The sequence below is a fragment of the Homarus americanus genome, unplaced genomic scaffold (assembly GCF_018991925.1).
Source record: "Homarus americanus isolate GMGI-L3 unplaced genomic scaffold, GMGI_Hamer_2.0 scaffold32929, whole genome shotgun sequence".
NCBI classification, from domain to species: Eukaryota; Metazoa; Arthropoda; class Malacostraca; order Decapoda; family Nephropidae; genus Homarus; species Homarus americanus.
This window is the reverse complement of record NW_024737097.1, coordinates 20,737,280-20,758,258: the sequence shown is the minus strand read 5'-3', so window position 1 is coordinate 20,758,258 and position 20,979 is coordinate 20,737,280. Positions and strand designations below refer to the sequence as shown.

Genomic DNA, 20,979 nt, shown 5'->3' with positions numbered 1-20,979 from the left:
TAGTTATTTACACTTATATTACGTTCTTAAGCTCTTAAGGGACATCTTGTAAACACCTCTTTAATACAATTACAGTATTTATTAATTACGACAATGGCATGGATACATTAATAACACCTTCTATCAAAGCTACTAGACCAGTGGTTCTCAACCTGGGGGCCATGGCCCCCAAGGGAGCCACGTTGAGCTGTTATAAATTGTACGTTTCCAAATAATGTTGGGAATCTGAATTAAACAAAACTTGTATTACTTATTTTGACTTGGCAGAAGAGAATTTTCATTCTTTTTTATCATTTTGTTTAATCATAACGACAATACAATTTTAATATTTACATACTTTGGTGCAAATTTTTTATTTATTACGGATTATTTAAGATTTCACAGGTCCAGTCCCTGTCTGTGTGACAGGCGCTGGACAGAGCTGCCGAACTGTCCTGTTCAGTACGTGTCCGTGTGTCATCCCTTTGCAAGTGGTGATAGGACCGAATGATCTCAGTCTGGCCTGGGATACCATCACGAAAACAGTGGAGTGTATTGTCTCTGAACCATATATTGTGTTTGAGCTTGACTCAAGCATAATATACTCCATAATTGGTGTTACTTAGTTTGTTTCATAATTCATGTGGTGGCTGCTTTACGTGGGTGAAATATTTGTACACTTTCTTTATTAATTATTTCCTTATTTATTGGTGCTATTGTTGTTCATACTCATTCTTTACTTATATAATCCTACCATTTTTAGTGCTAAATTGGTATGACTCACTATTTTCTCATTCTTCCAAGTTGGGCAGTGCTTGTCAAAGGAGGCATGTTCTTACTTACAGGAAGTACACTTCAGTTTGCTAGCTTGAGTGTGAATGTTTACCTGTGTGCATGTTTGTGTATGACTGTATGTGTGCTTTATGTGTGAGTGCATGGGTGTGTTATGTATGTGAATGTGTGTGTGTGTTTGCCATTCTAACTCTTGTCCTATTCATCTATCCTTCTTTATCATTCTTTAGTCTTTATCACTTGTCTGTTCGTCTGTTCTGGGAGAAAAATGAATGAGGCCACGAGGATGTTGAAAATTCCTCAAGGGGAGAATGGAGTGAATAAGGTTGAGAACCACTGTACTAGACCATTATATTTAATGGACACATTACTCGAACATTATATTTACGTTACTAGACACTGACTCTCGGACACAAACATGAAATGAATACACTTACAAAGTAACTCACCCTATGGATAGCTCTGACAAAGACTCACATGTGACCTGTGGGAGGCCCAGTGGGTGCTGTTGGACTATGTCTCCTAAGGGAGACTCGGCTCGCTGGAGATGCGATGCTGGGGAGGGTAGTCTCCCTCCCCACCTCGACTAATGCCGAGCGTGACTCCGTCTTCCGTAGATAGTGTTGATAAAGTTATCTGAATATGAATTGGGAATGACTGACGCAGATAGAATGGCCCGTGGACGGGACTGTAAGGCCTTTATATGGGGGAGAACCAGCCGGCGATTGACCTTAACCAATTAACACTAAACTGGTTAGATCTGGATAGCTATGTTTGCCAAGGTGCGTGATCATGCCCAGGTGTGTCTTGGCTAGGTGTGGTTTCAGGTCACCCGGCTAACTCAAGCAATCATTACACTTCTCAACCCCCACTTCTAATTCCCATCATCATCATCAACCAGGAGCCTTCTACATACACACCTCAAAGTAAGTGTACTTTACTGCATTTTTTTACTTTGTATGTAATTTTCGGTGAGCTGGAACCAATTACCCAAAATCCCATTGAAACAATGGTTTCGGTTAACGAACAACCTTCTGGAACGAATTGTGTTCGTTAACCGAGTCGGTTAACACTGTCCCAAGGACAAAGCTGAACTGTACATGTAATCAAAATAATGACCAAAATGATTACAGTACTAAAATTTTTGTCTAGTGCAAACTATGGCATGTTTACATTCAAATTAATAACTATCTTATAAGAATTCCAGCCATGTAAATTATATTCTCCTCGGCCACTTCTATGAAATTGTATAAGCAAAAAACAAACACTCAATCTAAAGGACATAAACAAATTAATACTTCACCAGACATTGGCGCTAACTGTCAAACATGTCACTGTCACCCCTCCCCCCCTCCTCCCAGGGAAGGTTTCTGGTTATACAATAGGCTTTAATCTTATATATCTCAGACTAAAGTTAGGAGAATATAATTTGCATTGCTGAAATCCTTGCAAGACAGCGAAAATTTGAATATAAACGTCATATATTTTGCACAAAAGATAAAATTTTTGCTCTCTCTAATAAAATTCTTAAATTAGATCTAAAATTTATGTCTAATGCAAATTTTAGCTTGTTTATATTCAAATTAATCACTATCTTATAAGAATTCCAGCAATGTAAATTATATTCTGGCTGGGTAATTTCTAGGAATTTTGTGAGCTAAAAACAATTATCTTCAGTAAATAAACAACTTATACTTCACCAGATACAATACGTTACGTACGTTGTAGTAAAAATAACATCTTAATTTTATGATGGTATGCACACACAATTAATATTTAAGAGAAATATCAATAATATTAGGTTTTTTAACACTTACGTTAGTAGAAGAGATGGCTGGGTACACGGGGATTGGGGTTGGTTCTGAGGCAGAGGGTGGATTATTGGCACTCACCTGTATCACTTGTATCACCTGTATCACTATCCACCACAGAGGCTTGCAGGGCCTCTTTGTCAAACCCCTCAAAGTCCATATCCTCACTATCACTGACTTGGGCTGGCTGTGGTGGGTGGCGGGTGAAGAACTTGGTAATGTTTTGTTGACTGGGCGACCTTGTGCGCACCCTACCCGCGCCGCTTCCCGCGTAAATGATGGAATGAACCGCGTAAATAAAAATTGTCGGTCTGGCAAGGTGCCGTGTAAATGACCAAACGCGTAAACCAAATCCGCGTAAATCGAGACTATACTTTACAGTATTTCAAGTTGTCTTTATGTTTCACTTTATATTTGTAATATTTCACTTTGTAATTGTCTGCATACAGTATATCATTTAAGTAAGGTTGTCCATTTCACATTAGTTCCTGAAAAATAAAGAAGCAAGACAGACATACTTTTTTTTTTTCAACGGGTTCATTAAACAGTGTCAGAAATAGAGGTGGGTTGTAGCTATTGTGGAAAACAAAATCTTGGAAATAATTAATTTTACATAGAAACTGAATATGCCAAAATGTGCAGAAATTTACTCTTTTATTTTGTTATTAAGAGTCATCTTCCTAAAATCAACAGTTAATGAGTAAAACATGAAAAACCACGAACGGCCGCCATTTTTTCAAGAGGGCAGCGAAAGCTCACCTTAGGATTGATCAGGATGATTAGTATGTTGTTTAGGAACGTATTACCAATAATTCTATCAAGTATCATTTCATTATGAATTAGTTCAACATTTGGCATGAAACTTGTCTAATTTCCATGGACTAAATATCATGGACATTTTAAAGCCGTGTACAATTAATATTAGGAGATATTCTGAAGGCAATATTAATTACTTTTTACTGCACAAAATTGTCTGAGTACAATACTGCATTAAAGAAAAAGTATTGGAAGTTTCTGATGAAAAAGGGGGGTGTCCAGAACCCCCCACCCCGCTTTGATTAGAGGAATTTTTTTCTGTGATTGGTCTTCTATCCACAAATTAAGGGCGTGGTCCATTTTTTCCATGTTAGTGTCACGGATTTGAAATGTTAATTTAGCACTTGCATGAATATTTGCCTAATTTTTCCTGATTGAGTGCACAGTTGACTCATTAACACCATAATGGCATCCCACACTATTACCCCAAGCAAGGTGATCAAGCAACTTCACTTTTTGACTTAAAGTCATCACTTTCTTTTGTCTCTTTTCACTTGATTCACTCAATGTATGTTTAAAAGAATTTACGGACAAAAAGTCATCAGAAAGAGTGATAATAGTTGAGTGAATAGCTGAGCTGCAGATGTTACCGTGACAGACGCTGGAGATTGAGCGACCATGTTGTTATGTGTGGCATGGTCGTGTAAACTAAACACAAACATCCCGAGGAACCGTGGCTCACGGAACTATGAGAAAATGCGACCACAAACTATGAATAACCAAATCACATGCCTGTGAAAGAACAGGTACATAATGGTTGCACCTGTGAATAATAAAATCCATGAAATTTAAACCAGCAAATGTTGTGGGCTTATTGTAAGCCCAACAGAGACTACAAGATAGGAGGGAGAGAGAAGACATGATTCAGGTTCTGCATGGATACAGACACTCACTTCTCAAAAAATTCAAATGCAATGCAGTTCCAGTACTCTGAGTGGCCAGTTTCAAGTTAACTAAATCTGATCATTGGAGAACCACAATGCTAAGAGGCCCATAAATACATAGAATGCTCTCCTTGAAAGTGTTTTATGAATGCTCTTTATTGCAACATATAAATTAACGTATGACAAGTACAGTATTTTGGCATAGTATTAGTCTGAATCATGTTCCCAGCGGTGGGGGCTTATAAGATTTCCTCTTATGTTTACACTACAGTACTTATTACAAGGTAAGTATCATCACCCTGAAGCTTTCAATGCGGTTTTTCCATCTTCTCAAAACTGCTCCCTTGTCCTCCTCTCTCTTCTTTTGCATATTATCTTGTATTTAATTTTTCCCCCAGATATTAATTTCTCATATACTGTATATGATCAAAATTTGAAAAAATTGCACCATATAAAACAAGTTGACTACAAGGGTCCAACCCCCCTCCTAAAAACTAAGAGGGAAATGTCGACGGGTTTGTCCAGTAAAAAGGTAAAATAACAGAGAAATTATATTTTTAATTTGTTTTGAAAATATATATTATATACAAAAGTTAAAGACAAAGAAGAGTTGCTGCTTTTACATGAACAATGTCAAACTGCAGTACACTGGTATCTTACAGAACCTGGAATTTCTGTTCACTACACAAGTTGCATATATTGTGACTTTTAGAATTTTTGTACCCTTATAAGCTATTCTTCAAAAGAAAAGGAAAAAATATATCCCTATATAATATGTAACACAAACAAAATATATTATGTAGTAAGGCTAAATACCATTATAGTACTAAACATTTCTCCTAATTTAATTTTGGATTTGGATAGGAATACTGTACATTCTGAAATAACATAAAACATACAATTTCTATATACTATATTCTGAATTCCCTGAAAAAGGATTTTGTAAAGAGATAGGAAGTTGACTACAGTACCACACAGTTCCTTAATATACAGGGTAGGTATTATATTACATAATATTTTGTCTATGATATGTATGTACTTTCCTTCTATAGAATCAGAAACCATAATAATCTATCCATAATAATGAGAAAACAAAATGAAAGCCTAGTATGTAACACAGTATTGTTCAGTATACACAAACAAAAGCAACAAATTAGAAAACGGATTATTTATCACCGAAATTAACCCATAACTAATCTAATCACATTTCACAAAATAAACAAATATGTCCAATTCCACATTACAATGAAAATTTCATATGCAGCATCTACAGTCAACCCTCACTTTACGCAGTTAATGTAACCCACAGGGTACCGCGGAAAGTGAGAAACGCGTAAAGTGAATAACATAACATATGGGATTAAATGAAATAGAGACCAGCTGACCCCCAAACTCCACTTTTTCCAACACAATACCTATGTTCTAGTAAAAATAACATCTTAATTTTATGATGGTACATGCACACAATTAATACTTAAGAGAAATAGAGAAATACAGTTGCCAAGTTAATGTCCATTCAAATAATGGACACAATCCCTCCCCCTCTTCTCACACTACACTGCTGGCTCTTCCCTCTGAGAAATTTTTTGGGGAAAACCAGGTATAGTAATAAATAATACCTCAAACTAAAGTTAGGATAATATAATTGACATTGCTGGATTCCTTGTAAGACCAGGAATATTTTGAATATAAATGTCATATATTTTTCACAAAAGATAACATATTTACTCAGATTAAACATTACATCTAAAATTTGTATGTCTAATGCAAAATCTATGATGTTTATATTCAAAATGATCATCAAATTGTAAGAATTCCAGCAATGGAAATTATATTCTAGCCGGGTAATTTGTATGAATTTTATGAGCTAAAACAAATATCTTCAGTTAATAAAAAAAAAAAATATTCTTCACGACACTATCTGTCAATCAAAGTACCCCACCTTGCCTCCCCCATCTTCCAACCAGCCAGATGGTCAGTCCGTCCCAACCCTCCCTTCAAGAGAAAGAGTGGGTGAAAAAACTAGATTTTAACATTTAGTATTAAATAATACCTCAGATTAAAGTTAGAATAATATAATTGACATTGCTGGATTCCTTGTAAGACCAGGAATATTTTGAATATAAACGTCATATATTTTGCACAAAAGATAACATACTTACTCAGAGTGAACATTATATCTAAAAATTTTGTCTAATGCAAAATATATGATGTTTATATTCAAAATGATTATCAAATTGTAAGAATTACAGCAATGTAAATTATATTGTGGCCCGGTAATTTGTATGAATTTTATGAGCTAAAATAAAAATCTTCAGTTAATAAAAAAAAAAATATATATTCTTCACACGGTAACAGATGGTCGGTCGCCGATCCCTCCCTCCCTCCCCCCCACCAACGTCCCTACTAGATAAATGTGTGGGAATACCAGACTGTTTACCTTTTTAGTAATAAATAATAAATCAGACTAAAGTTAGGATAATATAATTGACATTGCTGGATTCCTTGTAAGACCAGGAATATTTTGAATATAAATATCATATATTTTGCACAAAAGATAACATATTTACTCAAGAGTAAACATTATATCTAAAATTTGTATGTCTAATGCAAAATCTGTGATGTTTATATTCAAAATGATCATCAAATTGTAAGAATTCCAGCAATGTAAATTATATTCTGGCCGGATAATTTGTATGAATTTTATGAGCTAAATAAAAAAATTATACTTCACCGTGTAAAGGGGTACACCCACCGCGGAATGTGAGCATCCTGGGTTCTGGCAGGGCACCGCGTAAACGTGGAAACGCGGAATGTGGGACAGCGTAAAGTGAGGGTTGACTGTATATATCTATCTAAACTTTTTTAAATTAAAGTTACAGGAATTACCAAATAACTAAGAAGCGATCCATCAGTCAATCCAAACTACACCTACAATATTTTGGTGTATTGGGATTATGGCTATAGGAGCAAAAGCAATCCTGATAATTGTTCATATAACTTAAGAGACCATAGAACCTGATATAATACTGTATGTCATATGTGAAATTCGTGTATTCCAATGAACACTGAAATGAATGTTGGTCAATCAAATGTAAACATGAAAAGAACAAATTCTGTATAGTACTGTACAAGTTTTCAAGAAAGACCTGCAATACGTACTCAAACAATTTGTAACCTACAAATGGTTAGGTTATAACTTGCATGGCTTTTCACACACACACACACACAAAAAAAGAATGTTTTTAATAATTACAATTGGAATATTGAAAAGTGGGTGGAAAAACTTTTGAGTATAAATCAGAAAACTTGAGATTATTCAAAAGTGATATTAAAATTTCAGCAGCCTGATCTATACTTGAACACAAGTATAAATATAAATGCTAGCCAGTGTATATCAGTCTCTATATATCTACTCTTGCCAACAAAACTACTATTTCAAATCTGAGAACTAAAAAAATATCCCAAACTTCTCTCTTTAGAAATACCATTATTATTATTATTTTCATAACTTAAATTAACACTGCTTACTGAACTTTGCAGTCATCCCCACGGGCAGTAGAGCTTGAGGCCCTTGTGCGAGTGCCAACACTTGAGGTACGGTGAGTGGGAGCTCGTCTGGTGCTGGGTCGAACTGGACTGTTGGGGTTTAAAGATCTCAGGGGACCACTCTCCTGGGGAAAGACAAACAAGATAATCTTATTTAATGACACCAATAAAGAATATTTTGTTTAATTTCTGCAATACATACCTTCAACGCATACTGTACATTTGAAGTTTGGAAGTAAAGTGACAAAGCAACATCCCTCTGAAATGCCGTTTTCTATCGCATCAGTTATAAAATTTATTACAATTTATAGATTACAGTTACAGCAAAAATCCCAGAATTTTTCAACATTTTATCCTGTGTTGCGGAATGAAAGTACAGAAAGCGGCACTCAATTTTTTTCCGCTAACTGAAAAAAAAAAAAAACTGTGTATGTGTGTCTATATATATATATATATATATATATATATATATATATATATATATATATATATATATATATATATATATATATATATATATACACAGTATATATATATATACATACAGTAGTACCCAGATTTACGCGGTCAATTGAACGCACAGGGTACTGCGTTAAGTGAAATCCGCGTAAAGTGAACAACAGAACATATGGGATTAATTCCAATAGAGACTGGCCGGACCCCAAACTCTACTTTTTCCAACACAATACCTATGTTCTAGTAAAAATAACATCTTAATTTTATGATGGTACATGCACACAATTAATACTTAAGAGAAATAGAGAAATACAGTTGCCAAGTTAATGTCCATTCAAATAATGGATTCAACTCAGTCCCCCTCTTCTCACACTACACTCGCTGGCTCTTCCCTCTCTGAGAAATTTTGGGGGGAAAACCACTAAATTTTAACATTTAGTAATAAATAATACCTCAGATTAAAGTTAGGATAATATAATTGACATTGCTGAATTCCTTGTAAGACCAGGAATATTTTGAATATAAATGTCACATATTTTGCACAAAAGATAACATATTTACTCAGAATAAACAAAATACTTACATTAATCTAAAATTTGTATGTCTAATGCAAAATCTATGATGTTTATATTCAAAATGATCATCAAATTGTAAGAATTCCAGCAATGTAAATTATATTCTGGCCGGGTAATTTGTATGAATTTTATGAGCTAAAACAAATATCTTCAGTTAATAAAAAAAAAAAAAAAATTCTTCACGACACTATCTGTCAATCAAAGTACCCCACCTTGCCTCCCCCCTCTTCCAACCGCGCCAGATGGTCGGTCCGTCCCAACCCTCCCCCCACTCCCCACCAACCCAACCTACAAGAGAAATGTTGGGTGAAAAAACTAAATTTTAACATTTAGTAATAAATAATACCTCAGATTAAAGTTAGGATAATATAATTGACATTGCTGAATTCCTTGTAAGACCAGGAATATTTTGAATATAAATGTCATATATTTTGCACAAAAGATAACATATTTACTCAGAATAAACAAAATACTTACATTAATCTAAAATTTGTACTGTATGTCTAATTCAAAATCTATGATGTTTATATTCAAAATGATCATCAAATTGTAAGAATTCCAGCAATGTAAATTATATTTTATGAGCTAAAACAAATATCTTCAGTTAATAATAATAATAAAAAAAAAATATTCTTCACACCGTGCCAGATGGTCGGTCCGTCCCTCCCTCCCAGATGTGTGGGAAAACCAGAACATTTACCTTTTTACTAATAAATAATACCTCAAACTAAAGTTAGGATAATATAATTGACATTGCTTGATTCCTTGTAAGACCAGGAATATTTTGAATATAAATGTCATATGTTTTGCACAAAAGATAACATATTTACTCAGAGTAAACATTATATATAAAATTTGTATGTCTAATGCAAAATCTATGATGTTTATATTCAAAATGATCATCATATTGTAAGAATTCCAGCAATGTAAATTATATTCTGGCCGGGTAATTTGTATGAATTTTATGAGCTAAAACAAATATCTTCAGTTAATAATAAAAAAAAATATTCTTCATGACACTATCTGTCAATCAAAGTACCCCACATTGCCTCCCCCCCTCTTCCAACCGCGCCAGATGGTCGGTCCGTCCCAACCCTCCCCCCACCAACCCTCCCTACAAGAGAAATGTTGGGTGAAAAACTAGATTTTAACGTTTAGTATTAAATAATACCTCAGATTAAAGTTAGGATAATATAATTGACATTGCTGGATTCCTTGTAAGACCAGGAATATTTTGAACATAAATGTGATATATTTTGCACAAAAGATAACATATTTACTCAGAGTAAACATTATATCTAAAATTTGTATGTCTAATGCAAAATCTATGATGTTTATATTCAAAATGATCATCATATTGTAAGAATTCCAGCAATGTAAATTATATTCTGGCCGGGTAATTTGTATGAATTTTATGAGCTAAAACAAATGTCTTCAGTTAATAATAATAATAAAAAAAAATATTCTTCACACCGTGCCAGATGGTTGGTCCGTCCCAACCCTCCACCCCACCCCCCACCAACCCTCCCTACCAGAGAAGCTTTGGGAGAAAATAGTAATTTACATTTTTAGTAATAAATAATAACTCAGATTAAAGTTAGGATAATATAATTGACATTGCTGGATTCCTTGTAAGACCAGGACTATTTTGAATATAAATGTCACATATTTTGCACAAAAGATAACATATTTACTCAGAGTAAACATTATATCTAAAATTTGTATGTCTAATGCAAAATCTATGATGTTTATATTCAAAATGATCATCATATTGTAAGAATTCCAGCAATGTAAATTATATTCTGGCCGGATAATTTGTATGAATTTTATGAGCTAAATAAAAAAACAAAAAAATATTATACTTCACCGTGTATAGGAGTAGATGAACCGCGGTTCTGGCGAGGCACCGCATATATGAGAAATTGCCTTAAGTGAAACCGCGGGGTAATACTGTACTGTATAATGCGTCTCCATATGCCCTTTTTATTCACTGATCAGTTGTCTTAGTGCAAAAGTAGCCAAATTGTGCCATCATGTATTAATTAATTTTAAAATAGAAATTAAATATTAAAATGTCATAAGGCAATGGTTTAGTAGTGCTGTATAATGTGGGTGCTGGTTAAGTGCCTTTGCAGAGTAATTATAAATAGATTATTTTATGTGGCAGCCAGAGCAAGGCGCAAAAACTGAACATAAAATGAACGAATATTCGAACAAAAAAATTCGGTAATTGTCGAATAATGTCAAAATATTCCAAACTCGGTTAATTAGGATTTCCAGTAATTCAAGTAACTCAGAACCCCTTTTTTGCCATATTGACGAGGGTATAGTACACTGCTTGTATTTTATTACTGCAGTACCTACTTGCAACTGGTGGTCATTATGCACTTCCCTTCACTGTAAGTAGCACTGCCAACCTCTCCTTTGCCAATTAGCCTCCTTTAAGATGTAAGTAGCACATGATAGGTATATTTTTTATTGCTACTTTCAGGGAAATTCAAATGCAAATATTGTATTTACCTGCAACATTTCCTTGGGATTCATCTTCTTGGCCAAAGTAGTTGAACGCTGCAGTACCCCAGGGCTCTCAACACCTGATGATAAATCATTCAGACCTGTTAGGAGTAAATATTTTGCAAAAAATGATATTCACACGAAAGAGGACAATTATAATTGTCCTCATCCACTATAGTTTGTCTAACAACAGTTGAAAAATTTTTATAACAGAAGAAGAGGAAGAAATAACTGTACAAAAATACTTTCCTTAATGTGTGTTTACATTTCCTTATAATTTATAACAGTATGCTAAACTCCCTAATTCAATACCAAAGGATTATTTTTTTATATTGCATGGTTAAGACCATAGATGTAACATTCCCCTTTTGCCAGATCTAATAGGTTAGATTACTAATGCTTAACCGCTTATCAGACGTTTATACCAGTGTTCCCTGGAGAAGTTTCTCAGTACAGGTCTCTTAACCCCTTCACTACAGGGATGCCACTCTTAGTACAAAACTGTACAGTTATTTCATTTGGCTAATGTCAGAAGATTTTATTCAACTCAAGAGGTGACACCATACACAAAGGGTTAACAGCATTTAATTCAGTTTATGTATTGTGCACTAAGCTCACCACCATCCACGGCTAACTTTTTCTTGTTTAGGAATGCTGCCCATAAATTGTACACTAAAACCCAAAACCCCTCCAATCCTCAATTCAAACTAGTTCAACCAAGGTGTGGTCTGGACAAAAAGTCCATATTAGAGCAGCATTTTTTATGTCAACCTGATTTGAATGCACACATACACACACAAGGGAGAGGGGGGAAGAGGGAGATAGGATAAAAAGGGAAAGGATAAAGTGTGTGTGTGTGTGTGTGTGCATGTGTACAATCACCCTAAGTTACATTTACTACTGTACAAGATTAAAGAAGTGAAGCAACTCAAGAAACTTTACTTATACATGTGTCATGTAAAAAGGAATGATAGGAAAAACCTTTGCAGAAATTTAAAGGAGTGAAAACCAATTCCTGTTAAGCCAAAATGAGATTATCAAGACTATAATTCAATGATATGTCTGAAGTTTCCTGCAATATGAAGAAGACTGGAATAGGAAGAAAATTTATAAATTCTCATCTAAATAAAAGCTCCCATGAAAAAAGATAAACAAACAGCATCCCCATAATCCACAGCTGATCACTGTCTAACTCTATTGCTGTGTAATTAAATATGCCTTTGACTCAGTCATGCAAAATTAATGATTTGGTAAAGAAATTAATAACTACATCCACCTTAGCTCTCATCCCCTCCACATTCAAACTCATGCAGCTCTTGACTCAGTTGTAATTCTCCAGTGTCTCTGTAACGAGCGGGATGGTTGTCCGCCGCTCATTGGTTTGTTCGCGGCCCCACTAGGGGGGTAGACAGAGGTGAGAAGGTCGCTGCTGCCTAATCGCACACCAGACACGATCCAGTCTTGACCACAGCTGCTACTTCCCCCGCTGTTCGATTCCAACTCTGGTTGTGTACACATCTGAGGTTCCTGGGGCTCGTGGGCTGATTCCCCAGTCCTTGACTATTCGGCTGTCAACTCTGGTCGCCTACTCCAGCTACTGCCGCCACTTCCTCCATGCCCTATCCACCGTTCGTGCCCTGGCGTCTCTCCTGTGTGGCAAGACATCGCCCACCAATGACAAGTGAGGAAGCTGCCCTGGACCTTCCCCCTGAGAGCGGATCACCGCGTTACCAGAACATTCCATCGTGCTCGTCAGGAGAAAATTTCATCTGCAGCCGTAGGAAATACCTGTACGATGTTGTATTGATTGTTTTGTTTCAAGTAATTGTTTGACTCCAGTGCTGTTTATTTAATATTTGTGCGAGTGGTGTCAGAGTTAAATTATTGTGATTATTTTCGTAGTAAAGAGATGTCAATCTCGAACGGTTGTTTGTTACCCATTGGAAACCCATAGTTCTTGACTTTCCTTTTTATAAAATCCTGATTAGGCTGGCAAGGCAATTATATCCCACAGGCTAGGCCTTTACAGTCTCCATATGACCAAACCACTTTAGCCTATCTCCATGCAAGCCCACGCCAATACTCTTAGGACCTAGCCACTCACTTACGTAGGTTTGGGCTGGGTTTCCCATCTTTCAACGTCACATTACACATCCACCTCACAATTCTCATTTCAACTCACTCAAGCACACATGTCATTCTTTTTAACTGGTAATATTTTACCATCATATAATATCATACTTCACATATGGAGGGAAAGTCCTCTTGCTGTCAACAAAGGCAAAAAACTCGCTAAAACTCTTCAAGTCAATCCTGACTCAACGCCACTTCCAACACTGATATCACCCAGGTAACAAAACTCATTGACACAGTCTAGGGATGTAGCCCCATATGTTGTATTTCCAGCCTTGCTAAGAGTAATGACACACGTTTTTATGCATATACTCGTACAGCACAATTAGTCAGCACCATCCTGCAGTCTGTGCAATTTACACCACATTACTAAGTACAGCTAACTGCAAACACCTTTCTTACAGATAGCACATGGTCTAACAGTATTTCACTTTCCCCCAAATGTCCTCACCTACGTTACTAGAATTACTTTTGTTTTTTGACACCTCACTCTCATTTCCCTTGACTGCATTCCATCCTCCCAATTCTTAAAATTTCCACTACCTCTTCAATATTAACAAGTCTCAACCAGGTAGAGAAAAAGAAGCAATCAGAGGAAGGTCTTTAGAGACCTAGTTTCTTTGACCGCGAAGACAGTAGATGCAGCAATTTCTCTGTTTAATGAATTATACGCTTTAATTGGCAACATCCATATCAATTGTAGATCACTTTCATTTAGTATAGATGAATCCAGGGGTAGCTGCAAAAGCAGTTGCTGTGGTTGATTCCCATCACTATATCCCAGTGATGTGGAACCAAACTCGAATCTGGAACCGGTAAATTTTAGAGTTACTGGACCAGCCCAAAAATCTACCGTTCCAGCTGAGTTTTATATTGGTGTCAAGGGTCGTCCATCAAGCATCAGTGCCAAATAATTCCCCTGCAAAAAAAGTCTCCCAATTGGCCTCGCTGAGTTGCCACCAGCCTACAGTCTGTACTCAAGACAGGAAATGCAAAGGATGTAAACTACAGTATAACCCCTGTAAGTTGGAAGCCCCATAGGTTGGCTAAGCTCTGGCCAAGTGTGATCCAAATTAAAAATAGATGGAATAGTGGTATGCACACAATGAGTGAATGGGAAATGAAAGACTGGTATAAAGTGTGTATAACTTGGAAGTGGATGGCAGGATTTTTTTTTTTTTTTGGAATTAGCCCCCGGGCACAGGTCAAACGACCCACAACGGAGCCTGGGGGGCGAAAAAAAAAGAACGGAAAGAAATTGAAAATATAGAAAAAAAGGTTATACTGTATTAATCTACACCACGAAGATGCCGGAAAACCAGCTTTTTAAAGTGAGACAGATTGTAAGAGCATGGAAACACAGAAGAAGGCAGAGCATTCCACAGTTTGGCTGTGTGAGGAAAGAAGGAGGTACTATAACGGGTTATTCTCGTGTGACCGACATCCACAGAGAAATGGTGGGCACCGCGGGCAAGACGTGTGTTACGAACCCACGGCCTTGCCGGCGGTACACAGGATGCCAAATCCACTGAACATTGCCCGTTAAAGTACCTGTAAAAGAGAGAGAGTGAAGCAACATTGCGGCGAAGAGAAAGGGGAGAGAGATTGTCGACTAAAGGAGGAGAGTTAATAAGACGAAATGCCTTTGATTCCACCCTATCTAATAGTTGGACAGAAGAAGAGCCACCCCAGATATGAGAGCAGTACCCCAAGTTAGGACGAATGAATCCCTTATATACTTGGAGCAACTGCTCAGGAGTGAAGGATAGAACATAATGGAGATGGATGGATAGGGTGAAAGATGCACTATAAGTGTACATGAATGAGTGTGGAGAATACCATTAAATTATCTTCTGGGGAAGCACACTTTACTGACGGATGATGCCAGGTTGTGTGAAAAGCCTAAAGTAAACCAGATTTATAGTCTTATTATGGAATAAAGTACCATTGTAAAAAACACTTATTATACAGTAATTATAAGAATAACTAATTGACAAAAAGAAGGGGTGAACTTACCCCCTTTCAACTTTGTTGAAAGGGTCTCCACAAAGCCTGGTGACTCAGGAACAGCAGTTATGGTTGATTGACGTTTCTTTTTATCCTTTGTGACAGATGTGGAAGATGAAACTCGCTTTATGGCTTGTTTCATGGTTTCATCTCCAAGGAGAGTCACAGTACTTGTGCTGCGTCCACGGGTACGCAGTGTCCGTAATCGATCAGACTGGGATGAATTATGAGTAGAATATTCATCCATGCTAACAGCAGAAGACCTTTGTGGTTTGGTGCTTTTTTCTTTGGGGCTCTTTGAAGAAATTTTAGTTGAAGATTCCTTGGGAGCAGTGGGTACAGAAAGTAGTGTTGATGCTCGGCGAGTTACAGCACGGCGAGTTATTTGGGATACTGTAGAGTTCCTGGACACCTGAGTCAGTGAACTTTCCACAATTTCTTGACTGTCAGATCCTTGTAATCCCAGACTGTTTGTAGCTTCTTTTTGAGGATTATTTGCACTTGAACTTGATGCGTCTGATTTCACATTTTGATTTCTTAGTTCTTTGTCTGCTCGACCATCAGGTGCTTCTTTACCATTCTTTTCAGATTTCAGCCTCTTTATACGTCCTTGAAGAAGCAACACCTTAGACTTCATATTATCATTTTCTTCCTCTAGATCAAGCATTTTCTTCATGAGCTGGAAGAGATTTTATTTCTTAATTCTATGTTTTGGAAAAAGCAGTCTGTGAAATACAGTACTTGGCAATGAATCCTGATTAAAATTTTTATTGTTTCTACATTTATTTCCTTGTAATTCTGGATATATATATATATATATATATATATATATATATATATATATATATATATATATATATATATATATATATATATATATATATATATATATATATATATATATATATATATATATATATATGTCCAGTTTGTACATGCCATTACTCAAATTCTTGTTGAGTGCTTCGGTATGTTTAATAAGACTAGATTCTATAATGTTCCTTCTATCAATTGAATTACAAGGTAATATTGAGGAGGCATTATCCCAGTCAATGCAATGCTTGCTGTCCTAACACTGTATTTGTGTTGTTTAATTCTAGTTGCAAGATCTTTACCTGTCTGGCCTATCAGCATATACCTAGATCACGCGCACCTACAGTGATTTACTTGCATAAATGGATTCCACGCGCCACTTCTTCATCCTCTCTCCAAGCTGTCCTGGACTGTCTCCTTTCGTTACTGAATACTCCTCTTCGATGATCAAGGCCCACAAATTGAAAATACGTTTGAAATTTCTCCAGACATGCCTGAGTGAAAAAGTTATGCCTAGATCAATCCTCCCACAACGTGTCCTGAAGATGTCTGACCGCCCCTTTGATGAGTTCCAAGAAATCATCCTTAAGAAACATTTTGAAATAAAGAAAATTGAAGTGGATGAAGCCTTCCGTATTGTAAGACAAAAAAGCGCGCTTTTAATATGACCATACCGAGCTATTGGAAAAAGTTCATGTTAGACTACTGTTTTGATAACCTGAGACGTGAGCGTTCTGATCTTCAAGCCAAGATAGACCACAAATTGGCACTCCTTATTAGAAATAGTGATTGGACTAAGGATGCCAATAACAACTGTGTAGTGAATCTCTCCTTGAAACAACTAGACAATGATACCTTGTGTGCCCTCGGCTATGGTTTAAGTTTTGATGGTTCTAACAAGGGAGTCGACAGTGTTGACAAAGCCAGAGTATTTTGCAATTTGGAGAAATTCAGTAATTTGACAAGTGAAGAAGTGAACATGTGTAAAGGTGTCGTGTATGCATCTATGTCCAAGCCTTGTGTTCCAAACTGTCCAGAAAGATTCACCAAAGCAATCCAAGCCCTTAAGAAAAATAAGGATCTACATGTCACTAAAGCAGATAAAGCCAACACAGTAGTGATCTTAAACAAAGATGACTATATCTCTAAAATGAATGACCTCTTATGTGATACCACAACATATTCTAAACTTATAAATAATCCTCTCAACACTGTCAACACCCAGTTCAACAAAAAACTGAAGTCCCTATTGAGAGGCAAAGCTACGCTCATTAAACATCTTACTTCAACGTCCCCTCCACTGCCATACATGTACGGTGTAATCAAGACCCACAAGCCCAATAACCCAGCAAGACCCATCATTAGCTCAGTTGGGTCAATCTCTTATAAACTATCTAAATGGTTAGTTTCTTTACTAAATCCCCTAGTTGGCAACATTTCTAACTCCAATATCAAGAATAATATGGATCTGGTTGATAAACTCAATAACTTACACATTAATCATGATTTTAAACTGGTCAGCTTTGATGTAACGTCACTCTTTACAAAGGTCCCAGTTGATGATTTACTAGAGTTCCTCATAGATTCCCTGGATAACATTTCACTGCCCGTCTCGAAAGACGACTTCATCGAACTCATCAAACTCTGTATTAAGGATTGCAAATTCGAATTCAATGGGGAATATTATGCTAAAAAATTTGGTATGGCAATGGGTAATCCACTCTCACCTGTATTAAGCAACCTATATATGGAATTCTTTGAAAAGAAACTATTAAGTAATATTTTACCACCCTCAGCAGTCTGGTTTAGATATGTTGATGATGTATTATGTCTCTGGCCATGTAATGAGGACCTAAAAGCTTTCCTACCACAACTTAACAACTTAGCCCCCTCGATCAAATTCACTGTGGAATTAGAGCAAGACTGTAAATTGCCATTCCTAGACTGTCTGATACACAGAATAGGTAACACTTTTAAGTTCAGTATTTATAGAAAACCAACTAATATGTGTTCATACATTCATTATTATTCTGCCCACCATAATAAAGTCAAACAGTCAGTATTTTCAACAATGTTTTTACGTGCCTTGAGAATTTGCAGTCCGGAATTCATCGATGAGGAATACAAATATATATATGATATTGGCTCAAACCTTAAATACCCTAGATCTTTCATAGACAAATGCTTAAACATTACTAAGAAAACTTTTTATAGAACTGACCCCAAGCCCACCCATGACCATAAGAATATCTTAATATTACCATTTCACAAAAATTTCTCACACATTCCTGCACAGCTAAAAACCTGGAACGTCAATGTGGCATTTAAAAACTCATGCACTGTTAAACAAATGTTAATCAAGAACTCCCCCAACAACACAATTGGTTGCATTTATAAAGTTCCTTGCAAGGAATGTAATATGTTTTACTTAGGCCAGACAGGTAAAGATCTTGCAACTAGAATTAAACAACACAAATACAGTGTTAGGACAGGCCAGGAATCCAATGCTCTGTTTGTTCATCTGAGGGATAACAAGCATTGCATTGACTGGGATAATGCCTCCTCAATATTACCATGTAAGTCAATTGACAGTAGGAACATCATAGAATCTAGTCTTATTAAACATACCGAAGCATTCAACATGAATTTGAGTAACGGCATGTACAAGCTGGACAATTTTGTAATTAAGAAGATTTGTGATCAGGTGAGAAGGCCGGGTCACTTGACCATCTGACCTGACCACCAACCGTTGTGTGCTATTTAAAGATTAGTAGGGTCATTACCTAATACCTGACCATTGTGGACCTGGTCTCACCCTCCTCTGTATATATACACCTTGATTTGTATTACTCTCTCTAGTCTGTACTCACCCCTGAAGATGTGAATTACACGAAAGCGCTTGGGAACTTCGTGTTTTCTTCTTTCCTTGTGGTTATCAGCATATACTATATATATATATATATATATATATATATATATATATATATATATATATATATATATATATATATATATATATATATATATATATATATATATATATATATATATATATATATATATATATGCCAGTATATGTAATATGTACACTATGTAATTACAGATATATGAGAGAGAGAGAGAGAGAGAGAGAGAGAGAGAGAGAGAGAGATGCCAGTACTGTATATAAAATATGTATACTATGTCTACAAATCAATGTACCTCTGCTTATGAAGGGAAGATAAAAGCTGAACAGATTATATATATATTCATTCATTACTTCACAATGAACTTCCTAAGTTTTCTCTCTATGTCAAAGAAAGTTTACTCACCTCAATCTGCTTTGCAGCCTGTTCCTCCGCCTCTGTGTTCTTCTCACTAAACCGTTTCTGCCAGTGATCTGTCTGCTGTTTCACCTCTCTCAGTTCTTTACACAGACTGTTGGATTCACTTTCTGCAGCCTTTACCTGCATAAGAAATGATGCACCGAGAATATTTTCCTTTAATCATATACATCTTGTCCCCACCCTTTTTCCTACAGAATACATATTGTACACATTAATCTTTCCCTCGATAATTTTTGTACATTCTATATTTTCATCTTGCATCTGTCCTGATTTCCAGAATAGAACTATTCACAACATTCCATTACAGGTTGACAATCCCTTATCCGAAATCCTTGGGGCCAGATGCATTTCGGATTTCAGAATGGTTAGGTTAGGGTTTTTTTTTTATATTATTATTACAGGCATTATTATTTTTTTTTACAGGGATCAGACCACCCGGGCAGTGGTCACTGACCCACATTGGGGCTTAAGGGGCTAAAATATAATAATAATAATAATAATAATAATAATAATAATAATAATAATAATAATAATAATAATAATAATTATAAAAATAATAATAATAATTCATAGGTGTAGGTTGTGTTTCTCACTTCTGATCTTTTTTAAATTCTTGTATTTCTTTATTATTATTATTTTATTATTACAGTATTATTATTATTAATTTTATTATTATTATTGTTATTTTATTTTTGTGTATTTTTTTGATAAATTTTATTGACTATGAATAATAATTATTATTACATTTTTGCCCCCAGGCCCCAATGTGGGTCAGTGACCTGTGCTCGGGTGGGCTAATCCCTGTTATATATATATATATATATATATATATATATATATATATATATATATATATATATATATATATATATATATATATATATATATATATATATATATATATATATATATATATATATATATAAAAAGGCTCCACAAAAACTCTTTGGGTTTTCAGAGGTTCCGGATAAAGAGTTGTCAACCTGTACCTCCATGTACAGTACATCTATTAAGTTCTAAATCCTCTTATTTACTACATACCTGTATTTCAGTCATATATTTCCCACTTTGTTTAACAAGTTTCTATAAAACATAATAACTTTTTAAAACTTTTCTCCTTCTCATTGTTACGAGTGTCTGCCATAAGTTTCTGTTCTGGGTATGAAACACGTTGGTTCGGATGGTGTGTGGTTGGCTCGAGCAGTTTCGCTCATTACTCGCCCACACTCACTGAGCCATCGCTTACGTATTAAATTTGTTTGATTAAATTATCACTTTGCGTATTCATTAATGCAACAGTTGTCTCTCATGTGTTATTGATTGT

The 20,979-nt window shown here is 35.6% G+C and overlaps 1 protein-coding gene across 1 annotated transcript in view; it reads right to left on the bottom strand.

Annotated features, from left to right (window-relative positions):
• Positions 1-7,052: 7,052 nt before the first annotated feature.
• The window catches only part of LOC121873309 (centromere protein F-like), a 145,070-nt gene continuing 131,143 nt past the window's right edge, over positions 7,053-20,979 (bottom strand). The window contains exons 26-29 of the mRNA XM_042376814.1: positions 19,641-19,775; positions 15,526-16,195; positions 11,383-11,477; positions 7,053-7,956 (exon numbers count right to left, since the gene is read on the bottom strand). Of these exons, the coding sequence (XP_042232748.1) occupies positions 7,810-7,956; positions 11,383-11,477; positions 15,526-16,195; positions 19,641-19,775 (1,047 nt within the window). The 3' untranslated portion in view covers positions 7,053-7,809. The remainder of the gene's footprint in view (positions 7,957-11,382; positions 11,478-15,525; positions 16,196-19,640; positions 19,776-20,979) is intronic.